Source organism: Morchella importuna (genome assembly GCF_003444635.1).
Source record: "Morchella importuna strain M04M26 chromosome Unknown Morimp01GS013, whole genome shotgun sequence".
NCBI lineage: Eukaryota > Fungi > Ascomycota > Pezizomycetes > Pezizales > Morchellaceae > Morchella > Morchella importuna.
Window position 1 is genome coordinate 658290 of NW_025763410.1, and position 20829 is coordinate 679118.

Consider the following 20829-nt stretch of genomic DNA (forward strand, 5'->3'; position numbering starts at 1 on the left):
TCTATTGAACGTATCTAGCCCGAGAATGCCGACTCCATTCGAGTTCCGTAAACGGTACCGAAATTTCGTCGGTACTCAGGTTAGCAAAAGGCCTAGTAGCTCTGCTAGCCCGATCCCTCCGCCGACAGGGATACAGGCTTCAACATCAAACTCGTAAGGACCTATATAAATTTAGGCTAGGATCCGGAGAGTTGAATTGATAAATTGTAGTACATTGGCAGTCAACAATCCGCCTTCGCCGAGTCCATTGCCCCCACCGGTTCCGTTGCCTGTGCAAAGAGAAAATCCCGCCTTTGCCCTGGCTCTGAAAAAACACATAGACGGTCTTTCCCCCGAGGAGCGACGAGTATTCAACAACAGCAATATTACTATCACATCGGATAGCCTCATAGAAAGAATTAAGGACTACGATGAAACCCACAAAGGCTCGAGTAATGCTCGCAGATGGGCATCTCGAATCCAGGGATTTTTAACCGCTGTTGACGGATATCTAAAACCATTATCGATCATGATCGCACACAGTCCAGAGATTTCTTCACTTGTTGTAGGGGGCGCGAAGCTCATTATCCAACTCGGACTGAGATTTATAAACTTCTTCAATAAGCTGGCTGAGATGATGGAGCACTTGACCGGCCACTTAGGATACCTATCTCGATATGCCGACTACTTTAACGGATCTAAGCTAATACAAGAGGCACTTTCTGCTGCATATGGTGATCTACTCAAGTTCTTCACAGGCGCAAGGGGGGTTTTCGTAGATGATAAGGGGAACCCCAGACGCTGGGTATCATTCCGAGTATTCTTGCAGATTACATGGGAACCATTCGAGGATAATTTCAATTGTTTGCTCTCCGAATTCAGGAATCATGTTGAAATCGTGGTTCGGACAGCTTCTATCGAAGAATATGAATACCTACGCTCCGAAAAGCGATTGGAGGAGGAGGAAAAAGAGGATGATATCCGACATAAAGTGCTATCATGGCTCTCAGAATTGGACTTTGACCATGATCATAACCGGATATTTTTGAAAAGGTATCAGGATACTGGGGACTGGCTTGTTGGGTCTCCGAAGTTTAAACAATGGGATGATTGCAAAGAGTCTTCTTTATTATGGTGCCACGGAAGTCGTAAGATACCCCAACCCCGAAGTAGAATAGGATTGATTTGTTTTCAAACTAACATTTAAAAGCTGGCGTTGGAAAGTCAGTTTTAGCGTTAGTACCTACAATTTTTTCGGACCTTAAAATTGAAAGTGACAGTTCTAATGATTATATCTTGATAGATCTCTTGTCCTAGAAACAATTTCGACTAAATATTCTTTGGATAGCCGGACTGGTCTCGCATTTATATATTTCAATTTCCAGGATCAAGGATCTCAAAAATACCTCAAAATCATTTCCACAATCATCAAACAGCTTGCTCGCAAAAAGAAAGTTCTACCAAGCGGCCTCAGACAATTATATAAAACGTACCATCGCGATGCAAGATTTCCAACCGAAGAGAAGCTCGAATCTCAGTTTTTGGATATATCGAAAACCTTCGATCAAGTATTTATTATCATGGATGCAATGGACGAATTCGAGGAACGAAAGGAATTTCTCGCCATGATTGAAAAGTTTACTAAGGACTCTTCTATGAGATTCAAGGTCTTTGTGACGAGTCGCAGGGAGGGGGACATTGAAGACGCTTTCACTCGGTGTGGATTCTCCGTAATCCAGATTGAGGTAACAAAGGCCGACGCCGATATCGCCACCTTTGTTAATTATGAGGTCGAAAGGCGAACAAAAGAAATGAGAGGGGTTACCATTAGTCAAGAACTCAAGGAAAGAATCATAGGCACCCTAACATCTAAATCGGGTGGGATGTAAGTTGTCTCTATTATTGTTTTACAGGTTGTGACCCCAAATGCGGGTCACATGACCCACAACGCCTCGCTCTATAACTTGAACTTGATTTAACAATGAATAGGTTTTTATGGGTTAAATACCAATTGGATTATATTTACGAGCAACCATCGGCCAAAGATATTTCCATAGCTCTGGACACACTTCCGGTAGACATGAATGCAACGTACACCCGAATTTTAAGAAGAATCGACAAACAGGTTCCGGCCAAACGCGAGATGGCCCGACAGGCTTTGATGTGGGTCATTTGCGCTAAAAGGCCGCTCAGCCATAAAGAACTAGCAACCGCGGTTTCTATCAAACCCGAAACAACAAAACACAGAGACTTGAATCGGGTAGACGGCGCAGAAATACTTCTCGAAGCCTGCTGTAATCTGATTATTTTTGAGGGTGGTTATTTTCGGCCTTTTCATTACACGGTCCAAGAATTCCTCACTTCCATCGATTCAAAGTTAATTGATAGCGTTGATATGACCTTTCTCCAAAAATACGAAATTACCATAAATAACCACGCAGAACTGGCAAAAATCTGCCTCCAATATCTGTTATTACCGGAATTGGGCCGTGGAGATAATTGGTACATGCTCGAGGGATATTTCCCACTGATAAAATATGCAGCAGGTTTTTGGCATAAGCATGTCCACGACCTTCCTGAATTACCAGAGCCCTTGGCTGGTTTAGTTGACAAGTTTTTCGATAATAACCATGGAAATAATCTTCTAGCGGCTTTTCAGATGGCTAGAATGGAATTTCGGGGGGCGGTGTCTATCAACTCGTTGAATTATTGCTTATCATTCAATATTCTTCACCTCTTCGAAAGATCTCATCAATTAGAGACTTCGATCGCCAACCATGAGAGTTACAAAGAAGCCCTACACCACGCTGCCTACGGAGGATCAACACCAACCGTCGAACGCCTTGTGGAGAGAGGATTCTCGATCAATTCTTACGACCATAGAAAACATACTCCACTGTGTCTTGCTGCTTCAGCTGGGAACACGGAGACATCAATGTTTCTAATAGAGAAGGGGGCAGATCTTTCTATAGAGTGTGGGGATTATGGCAATGCCCTGCAAGCAGCTGCATTTGGAGGGCACCTAGAGACCGTACAGATGTTCCTGGATCGAGGGGCTGATGTCAACGCTCAGGGTGGAGAGTACGGCAATGCCCTGCAAGCAGCTGTACAAGGAGGGCACCTAGAGACCGTACAGATGCTCCTGGATCGAGGGGCTGACGTCAACGCTCAGGGTGGACGCTACGGCAATGCCCTGCAAGCAGCTGCACAAGGAGGGCACCTAGAGACCGTACAGATGTTCCTGGATCGAGGGGCTGATGTCAACGCTCAGGGTGGATTCCACAGCAATGCCCTGTATGCAGCTGCAGAAGGAGGGCACCTGGAGACCGTACAGATGCTCCTGGATCGAGGGGCTGATGTCAACGCTCAGGGTGGACGCTACGGCAATGCCCTGCAAGCAGCTGCATTTGGAGGGCACCTAGAGACCGTACAGATGCTCCTGGATCGAGGGACTGATGCTCAGGGTGGAAAGTACGGCAATGCCCTGCAAGCAGCTGCATTTGGAGGGCACCTAGAGACCGTACAGATGCTCCTGGATCGAGGGACTGATGCTCAGGGTGGAGAGTACGACAATGCCCTGTATGCAGCTGCACAAGGAGGGCAATTGGAGACCGTACAGATGTTCCTGGATCGAGGGGCTGACGTCAACGCTCAGGATGGAGAGTACGGCGATGCCCTGTATGCAGCTGCAGAAGAAGGGCACCTGGAGACCGTACAGATGCTCCTGGATCGAGGGGCTGATGTCAACGCTCAGGGTGGATTCTACGGCAATGCCCTACAAGTAGCTGCACCAGGAGGGCACCTGGAGACCGTACAGATGCTCCTGGATCGAGGGGCTGATGTCAACGCTCAGGGTGGATTCTACGGCAATGCCCTGCAAGCAGCTGCACAAGGAGGGCGCCTAGAGACCGTACAGATGCTCCTGGATCGAGGGGCTGATGTCAACGCTCAGGGTGGATTCTACGGCAATGCCCTGCAAGCAGCTGCACAAGGAGGGCGCCTAGAGACCGTACAGATGCTCCTGGATCGAGGGGCTGATGTCAACGCTCAGGGTGGATTCTACGGCAATGCCCTGCAAGTAGCTGCACAAGGAGGGCACCTGGAGACCGTACAGATGTTCCTGGATCGAGGGGCTGATGTCAACGCTCAGGGTGGAGAGTACGGCAATGCCCTGCAAGCAGCGCGTTACTCGAACTGTCAAGATGTTCTTGAGTTGCTTGTGAAAGCCGGGGCCCGCGAAGATATCTCAAATGAGGGACGCTCGAACTCTTAAATTATCATCACCACTCTTCTATCAATCTTTTTATGTCCAATCAACGTCTCATGATCAAACTACAACAACCGACCGACCATCCCTCAGAACCAGATACGAAGACAATAAAAGCTACTAGCCATCCACCTATTCTCTCTCTTTTCAATTTAATGTTTCGTAAGCCTTCGTCTTGGTTCACCTTCTCATTCTACTTAATCTCTGTCTCTTTATTTCCACAACTATTATTTCCTTGCACGGTATCGTTACATTACGACTCGTACACCTACATTTAGCTTGTTGTTTATTTGTTTCTATAACAGACTGCAAATTTCTATTTACAATTTCATTTATCTAAGAGTGCGAAAGTTAGGGTTCCGGGGCAATGTCATACTGATGACTCTTTATTTCTTACCTTATATCAGTACTACTGGCCGTGTGGTTAGTGTGGAATGAATACGAATGTAAGAACCGAACTTATCTGAATCGCCAAATATCACTCGACCGACCTGACGTCAAGGTGTTTATAGAATAGAAGGGTGTGTGCGGAGGATTCCGGCTCTCGTGCATGGTAGACTCACTTTACTTATCATACGGAAAGGCATAACTCTACCTTGATCTTCACCATTATAACTCAATGTAGCCTTCCACAAGCACACCCAAAGCACAACCCCCAACTCTGGTAGGGCATATAAGCTCTAGATGCATAAGAGCCCAAGATCCCCACCAGGATATCTACCACCTGCACCCAGTTCCCGCCCAATAGCTAGTACTATGCACATGCACGCTGCATGTTTTTTTAGTACCTGAGACCCTCTACCTGATAAGCCCTATATTTTTTTCCAATAATAAGATGTAGAGCCATGTTCCTGCAGATCCCAGACAGAGCAATACCCTACACACTAACCAACACATCCCAAACTCCCGGTCACAAAGTGACGTGATCGAGCTCCGGCCCTGTGGATCCGCGTGCATATGCATGCATGTAGATGTTGATCTGTGTATGTAGGGCTGCAAGCTGTGGGGTAGGGTAAACACCGTTTATTATAACTTGTAAGACACCAGTGCATGACCCCACGTGCATTTCTCCTCCGGCCCGGCTCCTTAATCCCGGGTGTGAAAAACGTGCTCGATATGTAGGTACACGTTTAATTCCCAACTTATGCATAGACTTAGCTATATGTATGTATGTAGGTATTATACATATACCGAGTAACTATAGCTAGTACTCTAGTCCTAAAGGTAAGCTATGAAACACAGATCGCCGAAGAGCTGGAAATAACGGTTCTGAGACATCATAGGGTTGTAGCTTAAGTATAATTATAATAGTATTTCTCCCACGTGTATGTGTGTATGTGTGTATGTGGGGCGTTATTGTGCCGCTTTGGCTGGTGGCGGGGGTCTTAGGGGTTGTGTAGTAAGTGTACCTACATTTAGAGGTGGTAAATGGTGGGTGGGAGCGACTGGTACCACCTCACTGTCGGTGCGGGAGGGGTGGTGCAGATCTTGAATAGGCAGATACCCGTATATCTGTGTCAACCACGAGGCCCGACCCAATGGATCCAACACTACCATCCCATTTAGATCTAGCCATAACGTGGTACATGTGATGTGTTGTTGGATTCGATCACGAACAGCCAGCCTGGAAGGACATGGTAAAATATGTAGTATTCATACATCCACTCGTCTGAGCATTATATATATACATCACCCACCCACCTATTCCTCACCACTAATAGATTCTCTCTCTCTAGATTCTCTCCGAGGCTACAAAATAAAAATACACGTTAAAAGGGTTCTTTCATAGCCGAGTGATATATCATGACTCACTCACCAGAACCAAACAAAAACAAAAACAAAAACAAAACAAAGGTTTTTATACCCCAACCAAACGCCACGCACCCACACACGCAGACAAAAACTCACACCCTCTCCTCCACCTTGACCCCCACCCCCATCTTATTCACCGCCTCCCCGTCCGCCTCGCCATCCACCTCCCCGTCCCCCTCCTTCCCCGCTTCACTCTCCACATCCCCGCCGCGGATCCTGGTGCGGATGCCAAACTCCTCCGTCGAGTCGTGCTGCGAGAAGGACTGCATGATGTACGTGTCGCTCTGGTTCTGCTTACTGCGCGAGCGGGGGGCAGCACCGATGTTGCGCGGGGCGTTGGGAGAGAAGGCGTGCGGCTCGTCGGATCCGGCGCTGGCGTTGGGCGTGCCGCCGAGGAAGTTGGGGAGGTAGCGGGAGAAGAAGGGGCGGGCGGCGGGGGCGGAGCCGCACGTGATGCTAACGAGTACTTCGACGCTAGGGTTGGGTTAGCATGTGACATGGTCGGGTGGTGGGGTGGGGTGGGGTGGGGTGTGGTGGGGGAGTTTACTTTGACCAGACGGAGAGGTCGATGTAATCCCCTATACGTAGTGGTGGTTAGTGACTGGACTTGAGAGAAGGAATTGACAAAGATGGAGCTTACAGGACGGATCTTGCCCCTTCACGGCCATTCCGACACTCCAAAGTCTCAATATACCCGCAAGCACACCCCTAAATATTCCACGCCCATGTCAGACCACACAACTCCGCACTCGCATCACGTCGGAAAGCACTCAGCACTCACAGCCCACCCAGCGAAAACACCATAACCAGTCCCCACTTCTGCCTCTTTGGCAGCTGCACCTTCCAGATCAGCTTAATCGGCAGCAACCAGACCAGAAAGTCCGTCGCAATGTTGATCGACGGCAGCGCATATTGCAGCGCCTTCTGGTCGACGCAGTGGTGCTCGATCGTGCCCGCCAGGAACGGGTTGACCTGGTCCCACAGGTACGAGAGCGGGACGCACTGCAGGCATGACGACACAAAGGCGGAGATGGTGAAGGCGGTGCAGAGGGTGAGGAGGGCCCAGCAGGTGCGGATCATGCGTTCGGAGGGCTGCAGGCGGATTATGAAGAGGAGGAGGGAGGCCTTGGTCAGGCCCAGGGAGATGAAGTAGAATATTTGGGCGGCGAGACCAATCTGTATTACTCATGAGGGTTTTTAGTGGTGCGGATTGCGGGTTGGGGAGGGTGGATAGCTGGAGGAGGGTATTTACCTTTTGACTAGCTACGCCGTCTTGCCAGGTTATGTCCCAGCGATGCTTTCCGGCTCCGGTCATATAAACACCTGTGAACAATTCCGAATTAACAACTTTCCACCTTTTTTTTTCTCCACACAAACACCACCATCACCACACCACACCCAGTTCAACATACATACCACAAAGAGCACACGCAATCAACCCTAGTCCAACAATCTATATTCCGCACCCTCTCAGCAATCATTACCCCCAACTCAACAACCAGAATTTCCAAAAAAGCAATTCCTCACCGCAGCAAAAACCATGCACCAATCATCCGCACCCATCTTCTTCAGCAGCACCGCACGGCAGTAGATGCGCGCACTTAGAACAATCAACATCACTATCCCAAACGACAAGCACGTAGCCACGAGCGCCGGCCCCCGGTTGTCGTGGTTCAGCCCTGCGGCGGCTGCTGCTGCCTCGGCCGCTCTGTCATATCGAGATAGTAGAATCGCAGCATGCTGTATATCCATTGCCATCACCGGCGATCAGCGAGGGTGGTGAGGTGAGCTAGCTAGCTAGGGGTCAAAGTGTGCAAGCAAAGCAAGCAAGCAAGCAAGCAGTCTGGAGGAGAGGGGGGTTATGAAAACGGCACAACTTTAGATGTGAAATCTGGGTGCCCCCCCCCCCCCCCCCGGTTATGTACATATATATATGTAGAGTGGAATCATATAACCCCCAGGGGTGCGGGAGAAGGACCAAGAAAAAATAACCTAGCAAATAAATGATGCTTAAATGTATATAGCCACGAGTGAGCGAGTGCGTGTGTGTGTGTGTGTGTGTGTGCCAGACACTACCGGCACACCGGATCTACGTGTATGTATGGGAGCGATGAAGATCAGACGAACGGGGTCCCTGCGGGCCTGCGCTGCGCTGAATCGGCATAGTCGGAGGTTTGTGATTCCCGCGCATCGACATTACGTGTTGTACAGGTTGAGGGGTTGGGAGAGACAAGCTAGGTGTGCATGGAGATATGTAGATATATTCAAACATCTAGATTATCTACTATGATACACTGAGATAGAGCCTCTATTAATTGCTTGCAGCTTGCTCATTGAAATCTCCAACTGTGTGTGTGTATGTATGGATATATGGGTGTGTGGACGTTGTATGTATCTTGTATATTGTATGTTGTATCGCATTCCCGGAAGATATTGCAGGCCACGCAAGACGAAGACCGAGGGAATCTATTTAGATTGGGGTTAGCATCCCCCGTGCCTCTCCCCCACAGATCGCTTCTCGGCTCGGCAGCTGCACTGCGACATTATCCCGGCGTGCCCGGGAGAGCAGAGCAGAGAAGAGAAGAGCAGAGCAGCAGGGAGGGATGTGCTCTGTTCTCCTCTAGAGAGAGTAGAGCTAGCACTAGTAACTACATGTAAGGCAGAGTAGAACAGCGCCCTTCTCGAACGTAGTACTGTAGTAAGTGTAGAGTAGTAGCCCCTGCTCATCACTAGCGAACTAGAACATTGCGTTTAAATGAGGCTCTTTTTTTTTGTCTTGGCCTTCTTCCCTTCCTTTATTCGGTTGTGGTTGGATGGGATGAAGAAATGAGGTATGTAATATCTCGGAGCCTCGTGAAGTAAAAATATATATATATATATATATATATATATTAGGTGCACACGTCGTTGTGTGTGGAGGAGAGGAATCATCCAGTGATCTTTGGAGTAGAAGATTTCCCATATGCACAGCCTTGTTCTTTCCTACATACATACATAACGGGTTCGGTGACCAACATATCCCCCCCGTACGTCCACATCTCCCTTGAGGTTTACGCAATACGTTACCGAGACAGTACGTACGTACGTACCATCGCGATATTAACGCAGAAATATAGCCCTCAATAGTACAGGCGCAACAAACCACATATGGAGATCCCGAAACCTGATCCGTTCACAACATGTCACCCCGACACGGTCCGGGCCTTACTTGGACTGAGTGAGCGGGAAGAGCTGGAGCTGAGAGGAGGTGAGTCTGGTAGCTAACCTGGCGGGCGGGGGTTTGTGGGGCTGACGTACGGTGCGTTAGTCGTGAGGGGCGTGTATAGACGCGAGATGGCGGATAAGGGTGCGGATGCGGCGTATGATGTGCGGTGGGGGAATCTCCAGAAGAAAAAGCCGGCATTTGTGGCGAATATGATAGCCGAAGCCTCCACCCAGATCAAAAATAACACCGGCCTGGAACAGCAAACCAAAGATATCATCGGTCGCGCCAAATGGTATATTGAGTGGGCACTCGGTTTGTATCATAAGGGACGCCAGTCACCAAAAAAGGCTATAATTGGGGGATCTGAGGGAGAGGCTGGGGCAGAGGCTGGGGCAGAGGCTGGGACAGAGGCTGGGGTAGAGGCTGGGGATGGGGGAGGGGGAGGGGGAGGGGGTAGGGTAGTGTATAGACCTTGGGAGTGGCCCAGTGGACGTTAGATTATAGTATCAAATACATGATTTTAAAGCCCGAGTATGAGTATTAAATAAATATGAATATTAAAAGCATTTGATGGAGGGAACACCTTCCAAACACCCCCCCCCACCTCCCCCGGCCCCTCCCAACTGGATACCTCCCGCTCCCGCTCCGCCGCCCTCCACCTGCCACCCCTTCCACTCCCTCCGCCTCCCCGTTGACCTCCACCCCATCGATCTACAGGTCTACTGCCTCCACCACCTCCACCTCTTCCTCTGCCTTCCACCTCCTCGGTCTCCCAGTTCTCTCAGTCGTATAATACCATATCATTAAATTAGTTATGTACAGAGACCACTTTCCAATAATATCAGGGCGTGAACCGTAGTGCTTCCGTTGCAGCAGCGGTGGGGTGGACTGGTTGCCATGCAGGAGTCAGTCAGGGTTAGGGGTCATGGCCCTTGACCAATCAGACTGTAAGCCCTTCGAAAAATGGTTAATCCAGTACCGGTATAAATAATCCCTTGCATGTTCTGGTTCTTTTTCCCTGACGCGAGTACCACATGGCGTGCGACCTCTGCGACATGATTGGGCCCGTCGTCTCAGCGCAACCGACCAACCAACTAGTGACGATCCCCTAACTACTAGTACTCTACAGAGTCTGGTAGAATTATTGCGAAAGTCAGAACTAAAAGAGTGGGCTTCTTGGTCCGTGCTCACTGCAGAAATTCCTTTAAGGGCCAATAGGACTATCGAGTCACGGAAAACCCACTTTCGCAATAATTCTACCAGACTCTGTACTCTATATCCCTTCGTGCGTCAGAGCAAAATTGGAGACATATTAGGCCCGCGACGGCGTGGTGATATTCAAAAACTCTAGCTACATACAGACAGTGGAGACACCTGAAAAAGGTATAGGAGGGTCACAGAAGGTGACTTTACAGCAAAAGGCTCACGGAATGAGGGTTAGGTTTATTACCGAGTAAAAGCTGCCCATTAGCGCCAGGTCGTGAAAACACACGAAGGGATACATACAATACATCACGCCCCTGTGACCCGAAACATCGGATAAGGTAACGAACCTTGAACATATCCTCCAAGCTCGAAGTCACCATAGTCCCCCCTCCCTCCCCCACTGAATATTTTACTCCTCTCCTCTTTATACAGGCACTTTGCTGTGTGGAATAGAGTACTCTAACAATATGCCGATCAGAGCATATGATGTGCATATATAAACTACCTATGTCTAGAGTAGGTACTCTACAGCAGAGTGCCTTCCATCCATCCATCCGTGCGATACACAGCAAAAATTCGCGCATTATGCAAGGGACAAGGCTCGAAATCGAATCAGGGGTACCTTGGAACGGGGTGTTGGGGGCCGGCCAGCGTCCGGGCAAGCAGCGTCATGAAGATGCGTTCCCGTTTCCAGGACTGTGGCGCACTAGGGACATCTATTGACCGAGATCAAGTCTCATTAGTGTTGGACTACACGGTTTCTCCAGTTGGCAGAGGGTGGGCTGAATACTTATCTTCTTTTCTTCAGAGAAGTACTTGCATGCATCAACTAGAGTACCAAGCGTATGTGGGGAGCAGGCATACCTATTTTACCCCCCTTCAGCCTTATTGCGGAATTCAGCGTCCGGTGGTCTCCTACACGCATGGTTTCTTGCGAATAGCCATGTGATAGAGTGCTCAACCGACACAAGTAGGTGATTTTCCTCGCCTGTCATTGAAGGATCGCCACATAGGTACGTACGGTACTGGAGTGCCCAAAGACCTTCCTTCAATTAGATCCATTCTGATAAATTAATTGCAAACAGCTAGTAGCCGTTGCGGTCGATACCTCGACTAGATCTAATATATCGCTGTCGGCTCCTAGTTATTATTGGCTTAAATGGAATACATGCAGATTGAAATTCGATAGCAAACGGCATATACATAGGTGATGTCGCCGTCGATGATTTAAAAGCCTCTGTTGCACCTAACTGATTAAATCTGGGGTTCGAGCCAACCAGGGATGGCTTTTTTTCTTCTTCCTTTTTCCTTTCTTTTTTTTTTCTCCCCAACGTCGCAATGGAAGGGCTGGGGGATCTAGAACCGCCAATTCTCCGCTTCTGGCGAGCATAGAACCCTAAACCTTAATTTGACAGTTCCTTGGGAGCGCGTTTAGCCGGCGCAGGATACCGAGGTTTGTATCACTCGATGAGTGGTGAAGGATGGCAGAGTACGCACCCGCGCGGCCGGTCTAAAGCCGCACAAAGAACTGAAGCGAGTGATCTGACAGCCAACAAGAGCTCGCCTTTTTGCAGTCTCTAGATCACTTGCCTTTTTTGTATGGGCGGCTTCAATCCGGCAGCGCGAGTATGTACCTACATGTAGTATAGTAAATTCTTGTGTCGCATATGTGTGGGGAGACAGATGTACCTACTGTGGAACTTATTTAGTGGGTGGAGGAAAAACTGTGATTTCTCGTATGCCGAGTGGAATATCCCGTAATGCCCTAACTTCGACTGCAAGACAGTGGAATATGCCTGGAAGTATGGCGAGTCAAAATGAGTCTCAGTATGTCCTGGAGATTTCAAATTCCGTATGTCGTATTCGTTCATGTTGAGGGCTTGAGAGTTTTGCCATCACGTTATCTCATCCGAGAGACAGAGTAGCTGAGGGGCTGGGGTTGAGACATAGTCTTAGACTTGAAAGATGGCGTAAAGATGATGAATGAGACCAGAGGCGTCGGTACGTTCCTTAATAACTCAGTATATATATGTTCTGACTTTCGAGACTTAGCATCAAGACACACGTGGCAATTGCTAAGTAATACTTACTAATTTGAGTGGTGCCTTTTGGTGCGAAACCAGATTGCAGTAAGAACTAATATAATTCCATTTTTCACGGTGTCCATATCTTGCGGGAAGCATCGTAGGTATGGCATTTGAAGAGAGAAGTGTTTGTTGATAAACTGTTAGAACATGATTTATTGTAAGGGACGGAGTTTAGTTAGCTGCATTTTAGCTAGCTAATTCACGATAAAGACAAGTATCGTTTCACTACTCTACATGAATAGACCACGTACCTGCTCCCGGACTGGCCAAGCACCTGCTCTCTCAACTGACCAAATAGCCGCTCCTCCAACTGACCGACTGCCATTGTTGTCCTTTATCGACATTTGTTAGCAAAACACAGGTTTTGTTTCCTTTGAACGTCGGAAGTTTCGTAGGGATGGAATTTCAATAAGGTGGAATTACATCTAGGTACAAGTAATTTACCCCAGCTTCACTAGCTTGCGTTTAGATTGTTTTATGTTGATTGAAGTTTCGGCAGAAGTTCAAACATAAGCTTAAGGTAGAGTACCTACATGTACCTACATGTACATACGAGTACTCTAGTGGGAATCCAACTACTCGCGACCAGCAACAAGAACCCGAATATGCAGCTGCAAGTCTTTGGTGTATTTTTGACTTCTACTCCAATGGAAGTTGCAGGTTAGGACGTGCATTTTCGGGTTCTTGTTGCTGGTCGCGAGTACATGCATTAGTGTACCTACTCTCGATCCCCGCCCTGCCCCCCACTCTTGGCTGCGCACTAAAGCCACTAAAAAAATAAAACGGAAGGGATCTAGAGATTCCCTTTACCAGCAGCTAACGATAGTAATGCCGGGGACACTAGCTACATGTACTCTATGTCCTAGAGTTAAGGAGATGCCTTCCAGAAACCCACAGGTACCTAAAGTGCATGTAGCCACCTAGGACCTGCTACGCTACACTGTGAGGTTTTAAATACGAACATTCTTACCAGAATTTATAAGCATATGATACTTAGGGCACTATTACCCGTATCCTTACCTTTCTGCGCTAGAGGAGAATTGTCATCATACAATATCACTCACACATATTTCATGTGGGGGCCGCGTAAATACAGCTTTGAAAGAGTCCACGAGCTATCAGTGCCTATCACACAAGAGTATGGTGAAACTATGCACCCCAACTAAAGTACTTCATCGTCTCGAGGCAGATCGAGATCATGGCGTAAAAAAGCTATATTTCTGGGAGAGTTTCACCTCCAGGATTGGAGCGCATTAAAAGGGGAAATTGGCTTTTTTCCTTATCTGAATTTTGTTTTCTATACCTTTTTTGGCAGGCGAGGCATGGAAGGAAATCGAAACGAGATATTGAGGCATACTTGTATTTGGCTTGAGGTGCTCCGAGACAAAACCCTATGGAGGCAGAACCCGTTGACGATTTGATATACTCTGTCCTCCCGCCCCGGGGTTCCCCGTATAACACTGGCTGGCCGTCGCCGTCACTGCTGGTACAGAGTTACTTTGATATCCGGCCATTGTTGGTGGTGGCAAGGTGGTTCTAAAATTGAGGATATCCGTCAATAAAATGCCATACTCCACTTGATCCCCTTGTTTATCGGATTTCTTCATACACGCCGTCTGTAATAAATATTGCATAGAGCTATATACAAAATTTTATACACAATTGCCAACGCACACAGAGAGCGAGCGGTAGGTATCAAGTCAGCAATCCCATCTTCATGCAAAGATCAGTCTAGTTCTATTTATTCGCCTCTGCTCTCACCACCTTGTCGCAGTTCAGCAGCCACAGTGGGTCGAATGATTGTTTCAACTGCGTTCTACCATGTCAGTAATCAATCCATCTAAGACGAAAATAGGAGAAGATGACTGACCCTCCTCATCGCATTCACTGTGTCCTCGCCCAGCTCTTCCTGCAAATAATCTCTCTTTACAAGCCCAATTCCGTGCTCTCCCGTTACAGTACCTTCCATCTCAATTGCACGTTTGATCATCCTGTGAACAACATCCTCTGCAGTCCTTCGCTCACGATCATTATAGAGGAGGATCGCATGAAAGTTTCCATCCCCGACGTGGCCAACAATGCTACCAAGGATGTTATTCTTGAGCATGTCGGCCTTTGTTTCTTCGATTATCTCGGCGAGCCGTGACATGGGACCGCAACGTCGGTCGTCCATACACTGTCCAAGAGATATTAGCCGGGATATGCTGGGGGTGGGAGGATGGGTAATGGGTTACTGGTCATCATCGGCACGCTTGAGTGCCATCATACTCCACAATGCCTCCTTTCGTGCCGACCAGAGGTCATGCTCTTCCTCCTTGGTTCGCGCGAACTCGAAGCTCTTAGACCCATGGGTCTTTCCAATGGCCTTGATGAGGGCGATCTGCTCCTTAACGCCTGCAGCGGTGCCTACATAATACTCAATACCGCTACCTCCGATCATTTCTATAATAGAGGGACATACCGGCAAACTTGAAGAAGAGCGTAGGCTCCTCCTTCCAGTTCCTTGCACTAGTGCCGGAATCATTGATGCACTTCATCATTACATCGTCCAGAATCTCGATTGCGGCAATGGGAATTCCCTTGCCAATCACCTCCGCGACCATTTCCGCTGCAGCCTTGATGCTTGGGAAGGACGACACAGCCACGCTTTCTGATGCCGGCGTCACGGCCAGTTTCAAGGTGGCCTCTGTTACCAGCCCAAGCGTGCCTTCGGAGCCTATGAACATCCTCGTCAAGTCGTATCCTGCACTTGACTTTCGGGGACGCCGGCGCGTTTTGATCACTGTTCCGTCGGCGAGCACTACAGTAAGGGATAGGACCCACTCCCTCATCGTCCCGTATTTCGCCGCGTTAGTGCCGCTACAGCCGGTGCCTACCATACCGCCGATCTGCGCGCCCGGGCCAGGATCCGGCGGGAAGAAAAGGCCGTCGGCAGCGAGTATCTCGTTGAGGTATTCCCAGCCTACGGCGGGCTGCACAACAACGTCAAGGTCATCCTTGTGGATGCTAAGGATCTTGTCCATGCGCGAGAAATCGATACACACGCCGCCCCTGGTCGGCGCAAAGTGGCCCTCTAGAGACGTGCCCCCGGAGAAGGCGGTCATGGGGATGCGCCGCTCGTGGCAGATCTTTGCGATGGCCGAGACCTCTTCGGTGGTGCTGGGATAGACGACGAGGAACGGGATGGTGTCGGGCGGATTCTGGTGCGTTGACCAGGAGGAGGTCGAGTGGGTTGCTAGATCGTCGGTACGCGTAGAGACATGGTCGGCACCAAGGAGGCGGACAAATTCTGTCCATGAGGACTGGAGGTTGGATTTTGAGAGGTTGTGCGCCGGGGGTGTGACGGAGGAGAGCGGAGAGGTGGAGGTTGTGGGGAGACCGGGTTGTGAGAGGGTTCCCAGGTAGTAGAATCCACCGGCGACAAATGCCAGAGCTACACTTGCAGATCAGCAGATAGAACTCTGGGAGCTTTCCGCTTCTTCTACAGTGATTGAGGGAGACTCACTGAATATGCGACTGATTGTCCCTCCGCTCGCAACCTTTGCATCATCTCCGCCGGGTATCCTCCTAGACTGCTGCATCCGCTCTGCCTGAACACGTCGCGCGGTAGACTCGTACAATTGACCGTGGAAACTCTTCTTGAACTTGTCGTCTCCTCCCGTTGACTGGAATCGCCTACCCACGAGGCGCGACGCAGGCGCGGGAGCCCGGCGGGCGAGATGCAGTAGACGGGGTGCCGACATTATATTGTATCTATTATGCTGCTACCTACTGACCTCTCAGTTTGCGGATTGCAGGTTACTGGTTACGACTGCCGGACCGGACAGCTTATGTGGGTCGGGCAAATGGGTGGGGTGCAGTACACTCGTGATGGTGGGGTGAACTTCTCCCGACAGTAAGCTCGGGTATGGTGTAAGATGTGGTGAAGAATACAATGCGAAGCTGTAGCCGAAAAGAGACCTTCTTGTTATTGCTTGAGTATGTTTCGGCCAATTGTCGGTCAATTGCCTTGAAGTCTCTCTATGCAGCAGCAGCAGCAGCAGTAGCAGTAGCCAACTTCACTGGTGGAGAGAAGAACGTTGAAAATGGTGGCTGTCTGTGGCTGTTGTGGTGGGGCATGGTCGGCACTAGCCACAGGTAACGAGGTGGGTCTGCACTACAACCACCAACAGTGTTAGCTAGTGTGTAATTGAATTCATCTCATAAAACCACAGGTGTTGAACTCATAGATTTCGTAGTTCACGTACTCTATGTATCATAGGTCAATCTACCAAGCATAGATATACCTAAGTTCCACAACTACTTGACTAGTTAAGCAACATAACTGTTGAGCGGATTTTAGCCTTTTAACTACGATAAGTCAGCTAGCTAATATACTCAGTCGTTGAGAAGGTGGAATAATACAGAAAATAGTAATACGTCTAGGTTTCAATCGGAATCATGACTACGAACCAAGAATTTCAACGGTTGTATGTGCGAGGACGCTTGAGGCGAGGCGTGATTCCGGGAGAGCAAGAAGCAGCATCTCTTACAATAGAAAGCATTTTTCTTGGAAGTCTTCGAGGCGAGAATATATAGTATCCTTGCAATCCCAGCTGTGTATAGTTCTGAGGGAAGTGGTTATATGTATTTCGAATTTCTTCTCTTTCTCATGTACATTTCGGACGGCGGGAAGAGACTGACCGATTCACCTGTATATACATGCTATCTCAGATAAGAAAGGAACGCAGAAATTGCACACATATAAGGTGATAATATGGAGGCAGGAAAGTAAATTAGAAGATTACACTTTATATACTGGTGCGCTGTGCGTAGTTGCGCAAGTACCTCGTAGGGAGTCAAGTACATATGTATACCGAGTGATAAGCGATGACTGAAATTTCAACGCCAAGAGCGATGTTCCGAACATAGGGTTCGAGCGGTAAATTTCATCAATGCGCCGTATTTTGACCCGATCATACATGGGATATCCGTTTGCTCCGAATCAGAAGTCGGCCCTGCCCGGGCCCGCGTATGTATGTACACACCACCGCCGCACCTAGCTGTAATCACACCATTTTCTTGGTGGTGAGGTGCAATTAAGCTTTTCGCAAGCGATGGTGTCTCACTAGTGCATCTGCACTTGCATACATATCTTCGAACGTTCATCTACCTAGAATGGCGGCGGGTTAATCGAAAATCCATTTCCTCCCAGAGGAAAAGTGTGGGCGTAATTTGATCTGGTATTTCTCTCTCCTACTAGCCCGTCGGTTGGGGCGCCGCGAAGACAAACGACGAAGCGTGGCTGACTGGGAGTCTCAGAGCCAGGTTGCAATATGCAATATGATGGAAGCTCTAACTGGTTGGATGGGCCAAAAATCTTCCTTATTTTGAAAAGAGCCATAAGGGGATTGTGCCGCCACTCAAGATTATTGAGTACTGGCCCTCGGATATATGAATAAAGTGACTCATATAGACAGGGTCAGAAATCGTGGACAAGAGGCTAGAGTTGCGTGTGTGTGGGTAGGAACATATCTCAAGACATGTTACATTGACGATGATCTTTTGCTAACGCGACTGACCCGTTCGGCAACAAAACAAAACGGCGTTTTCAAGGGTCCATGCCTAATAAAAAGTCGTTGAAACGGAGTTTTCACCCTTGTAAACGCCGTTACGGACTGTTGCCGAACGGGCCATAAATCAGACTCCCAGACTTCTGAAGTACTTTAACCGACCTGTAGTATTTATATCAAAGGAAGAAAAATCCTCGACATCTTAATTGTAGGTGTAGGGGAATGATGGAAGCCTACTGATAAGGATATCCATATTATCTGGCCTTCACGGATGCAAATTTAGAGATACTGCTATGCCAAGGCATACTACAATCATCTTTCTATATTTATGCTCTGAATCAATATCTACTTTCAGAGAAAGTGGTTCTGGTGGCACTCCTCGGCCTGTTCATCCTTAAAGTGTTAACTTAAGGCCCGGGAAGTGAGAAGAGCGCGAGAGTTTTTTTGACTCACCGACAAAAGTTACTAGTCACGACCTATAATACTGATCAGGTATTTTATGTACGACTCCTTTAGCTTGGCTGGATTTTCGAAAGCGACCCTTTGCACTCTAATTTGGAAGGCGGCAATCCGGCTCATCGTACACGAGACGAGTAGAAGCATTACGAGGTCCCATTACCTCAATATTTTCACTCTACATACTTCAGCTGCCCAGCTTACAAGGAATCAGGTGACCCGTCGGTGTGAAATAAAGAAACTTTACTGCACGCATGCATGAATCTTCCGCGGCGAAATTCAATTACGTACATCTGTGTCGTGTTGGTCATATCATCGCTTATCACTCGATACCACATCATGCCAGGACAGGTTTCTTGTAGGTGATTGTGGTGATTGTGCTTATTCGAGGGCATATGAGATGTCTTATTAATGATATATTACAAATATATAGTGAAAAAACAATTCAGCCCTGATCTCTCATTTCAGGTTGTTAAACCCCCACGAATACCCAGCATTTTCCGCCTCGCTTTACACTTAGTCTCGACCGCGGGCAACTGGAAAAGCGTTGCCGATACTTGGAGATAATTGCTGTCTGCAAGCGTAAGCCCTGAAATGATAACCAATCAAAGGAATAGATAGCGCCAATGATGACGCAGTTCCTAGGGTTCTGGAATTCAGGAGTTATTCTAGAAATAGAAAAAAAGGGAACTTCCGGAGCGGGACCTCATCTTCCCCTCATTTCAGACCCTTTGATGCAGCGACTGAGGCTGAGTGCATATTCGGTCTGGTTAGGATTTAAGACTGCACCAAGTAGTACTGTAGCTGTTGGATCTTGAACTACTGGGGTAGTAGTTCAATCCTATCTATATATCGGGATTTCCAACCATGGGCTATCCAACCGTTGATGGGCACTGAGAACCATTCTTTATATTTTCATGAAGAATTATTAGAGGGTTTAGTCGGTTACAAAAATGTGCCAAGATGCTAAATTTGTATGGGAAGAAAAGTTGCAACCGACTAAAGGCCTCTAGCTAAGAAATACTGCATACATATTGGAGCTTGAACTGTAAGGCGTGCAGATGCCTTTGACACCGGCCTACGGGTGTATGCACTTCTGGGGGTACACATAAGCCAATGGGGTTCGAGAAAATGCGATTTGGTGGCTTGGATACTGAATCAACGGTTCCCATCATCCAGGAATTGAATAAGTATCTTGGCCTGTCAAGCCGTTTTTGGGAAGCTTGACTTGGCTGACTCGTGGCCACTCTAGGGTACTAGCTCTAAGTGCCTACTTTACACATACATGTATGCATGCGTGCGACTGGAATACATAATCTAGGCCTTTTTTGAACATTTACTAACTCAAATCGGTCCGATTGTCTTGAATAGTCCAGCCAACCCCGGGCGTACTTTTTTATTTGGATTCGTATGTGCGCCTTGTTACCTACAGCGTGAGGTAGAGTTGTTGTAGTATTACAGGGGTCTGGTTGGACCATAGGACTCCTCCAATATTTCTACAATAATTTTATCACAAGCTGTAGATCAATAACTGGGATAACTGGATCTCAAGTGATATCGAAATCATTTTGCCATAAACACACTTCGACCAGCAACCAGTTCGAGGTTCCCCACCAGTGACCAGATCGAAGGAGCGCCTTTATCGAGCTTTACTGGCTGATACTCACGATCTCCACACTAATGGATACTATGGAAGTTCCGTCTGGGGTTGCGGGACCACGGATGTTGCCATGCCATCCGTGAACAGGTTGGCTAAATCCATCCGCCCTATGTATCCGGTAGTTACCATCCCGCACTCCACACACTCCGTTAATCAACCCATAAAAATAATGCAAATCTTTTCATTGGTATTGGTATATCAAGTTTCTTCTATTGCCCTCATAGATCACGGAATACAGCATAGAATCTCAACTAATTAACTGACCAATATAACTAGATTATTTGGACATCACCTCTGGAAAATAAAGGTCATGGGGAATCACCTATGGCTGACTGGATGAAAGCTTCGATGGATGCGGCATCAGGCCTGCTGATTCTTATCTTTTTAGGCGAGTAATCACTATAACTATTGGGGCTTAGGCTTGTCACACCTTTGAGCGATGTGAGATGTGAGATATGATGTGAAACCATCACGGAGTCCGACTAGGATAACGTATGTCGTCGTACAGGCGTACAATAGCGTTTCAAGCCTATCCCCCAAAGCTTGGACTTTTATCACTCACACAAGTACAAAATCTTGTGTACCTGCACATAAAATACCCTACC

The 20829-nt window shown here is 48.1% G+C and overlaps 6 protein-coding genes across 6 annotated transcripts; 3 read left to right on the forward strand and 3 right to left on the reverse strand.

The window, feature by feature from the left end:
- Positions 1-25: 25 nt before the first annotated feature.
- LAJ45_05087 (uncharacterized protein) lies at positions 26-4252 on the forward strand (the record flags this gene model as incomplete). Its single annotated transcript, XM_046114660.1, has 5 exons — positions 26-153; positions 211-1127; positions 1190-1214; positions 1283-1864; positions 1969-4252. 5 exons carry the CDS (start codon positions 26-28, stop codon positions 4250-4252), a joined length of 3936 nt encoding a protein of 1311 aa, XP_045972209.1.
- A 1898-nt stretch (positions 4253-6150) lies between these two features.
- Positions 6151-7810, reverse strand: LAJ45_05088 (uncharacterized protein; the record flags this gene model as incomplete). Its single annotated transcript, XM_046114661.1, has 7 exons — positions 6151-6532; positions 6606-6636; positions 6699-6766; positions 6840-7234; positions 7311-7381; positions 7475-7511; positions 7586-7810. 7 exons carry the CDS (start codon positions 7808-7810, stop codon positions 6151-6153), a joined length of 1209 nt encoding a protein of 402 aa, XP_045972210.1.
- A 1395-nt stretch (positions 7811-9205) lies between these two features.
- On the forward strand, positions 9206-9760 carry LAJ45_05089 (uncharacterized protein; the record flags this gene model as incomplete). The annotated part of the gene is made up of 2 exons (XM_046114662.1): positions 9206-9305; positions 9366-9760. 2 exons carry the CDS (start codon positions 9206-9208, stop codon positions 9758-9760), a joined length of 495 nt encoding a protein of 164 aa, XP_045972211.1.
- Positions 9761-14293: 4533 nt separating this feature from the next.
- Positions 14294-14663, reverse strand: LAJ45_05090 (uncharacterized protein; the record flags this gene model as incomplete). Its single annotated transcript, XM_046114663.1, has 2 exons — positions 14294-14365; positions 14427-14663. The coding sequence occupies 2 exons, from the start codon at positions 14661-14663 to the stop codon at positions 14294-14296; spliced, it is 309 nt and encodes a 102-aa protein (XP_045972212.1).
- A 20-nt stretch (positions 14664-14683) lies between these two features.
- Positions 14684-16299, reverse strand: LAJ45_05091 (uncharacterized protein; the record flags this gene model as incomplete). Its single annotated transcript, XM_046114664.1, has 4 exons — positions 14684-14732; positions 14791-14962; positions 15018-15989; positions 16062-16299. The coding sequence occupies 4 exons, from the start codon at positions 16297-16299 to the stop codon at positions 14684-14686; spliced, it is 1431 nt and encodes a 476-aa protein (XP_045972213.1).
- A 3381-nt stretch (positions 16300-19680) lies between these two features.
- Positions 19681-20620, forward strand: LAJ45_05092 (uncharacterized protein; the record flags this gene model as incomplete). Its single annotated transcript, XM_046114665.1, has 5 exons — positions 19681-19754; positions 19817-19851; positions 19936-19972; positions 20189-20342; positions 20501-20620. 5 exons carry the CDS (start codon positions 19681-19683, stop codon positions 20618-20620), a joined length of 420 nt encoding a protein of 139 aa, XP_045972214.1.
- Positions 20621-20829: the final 209 nt, after the last annotated feature.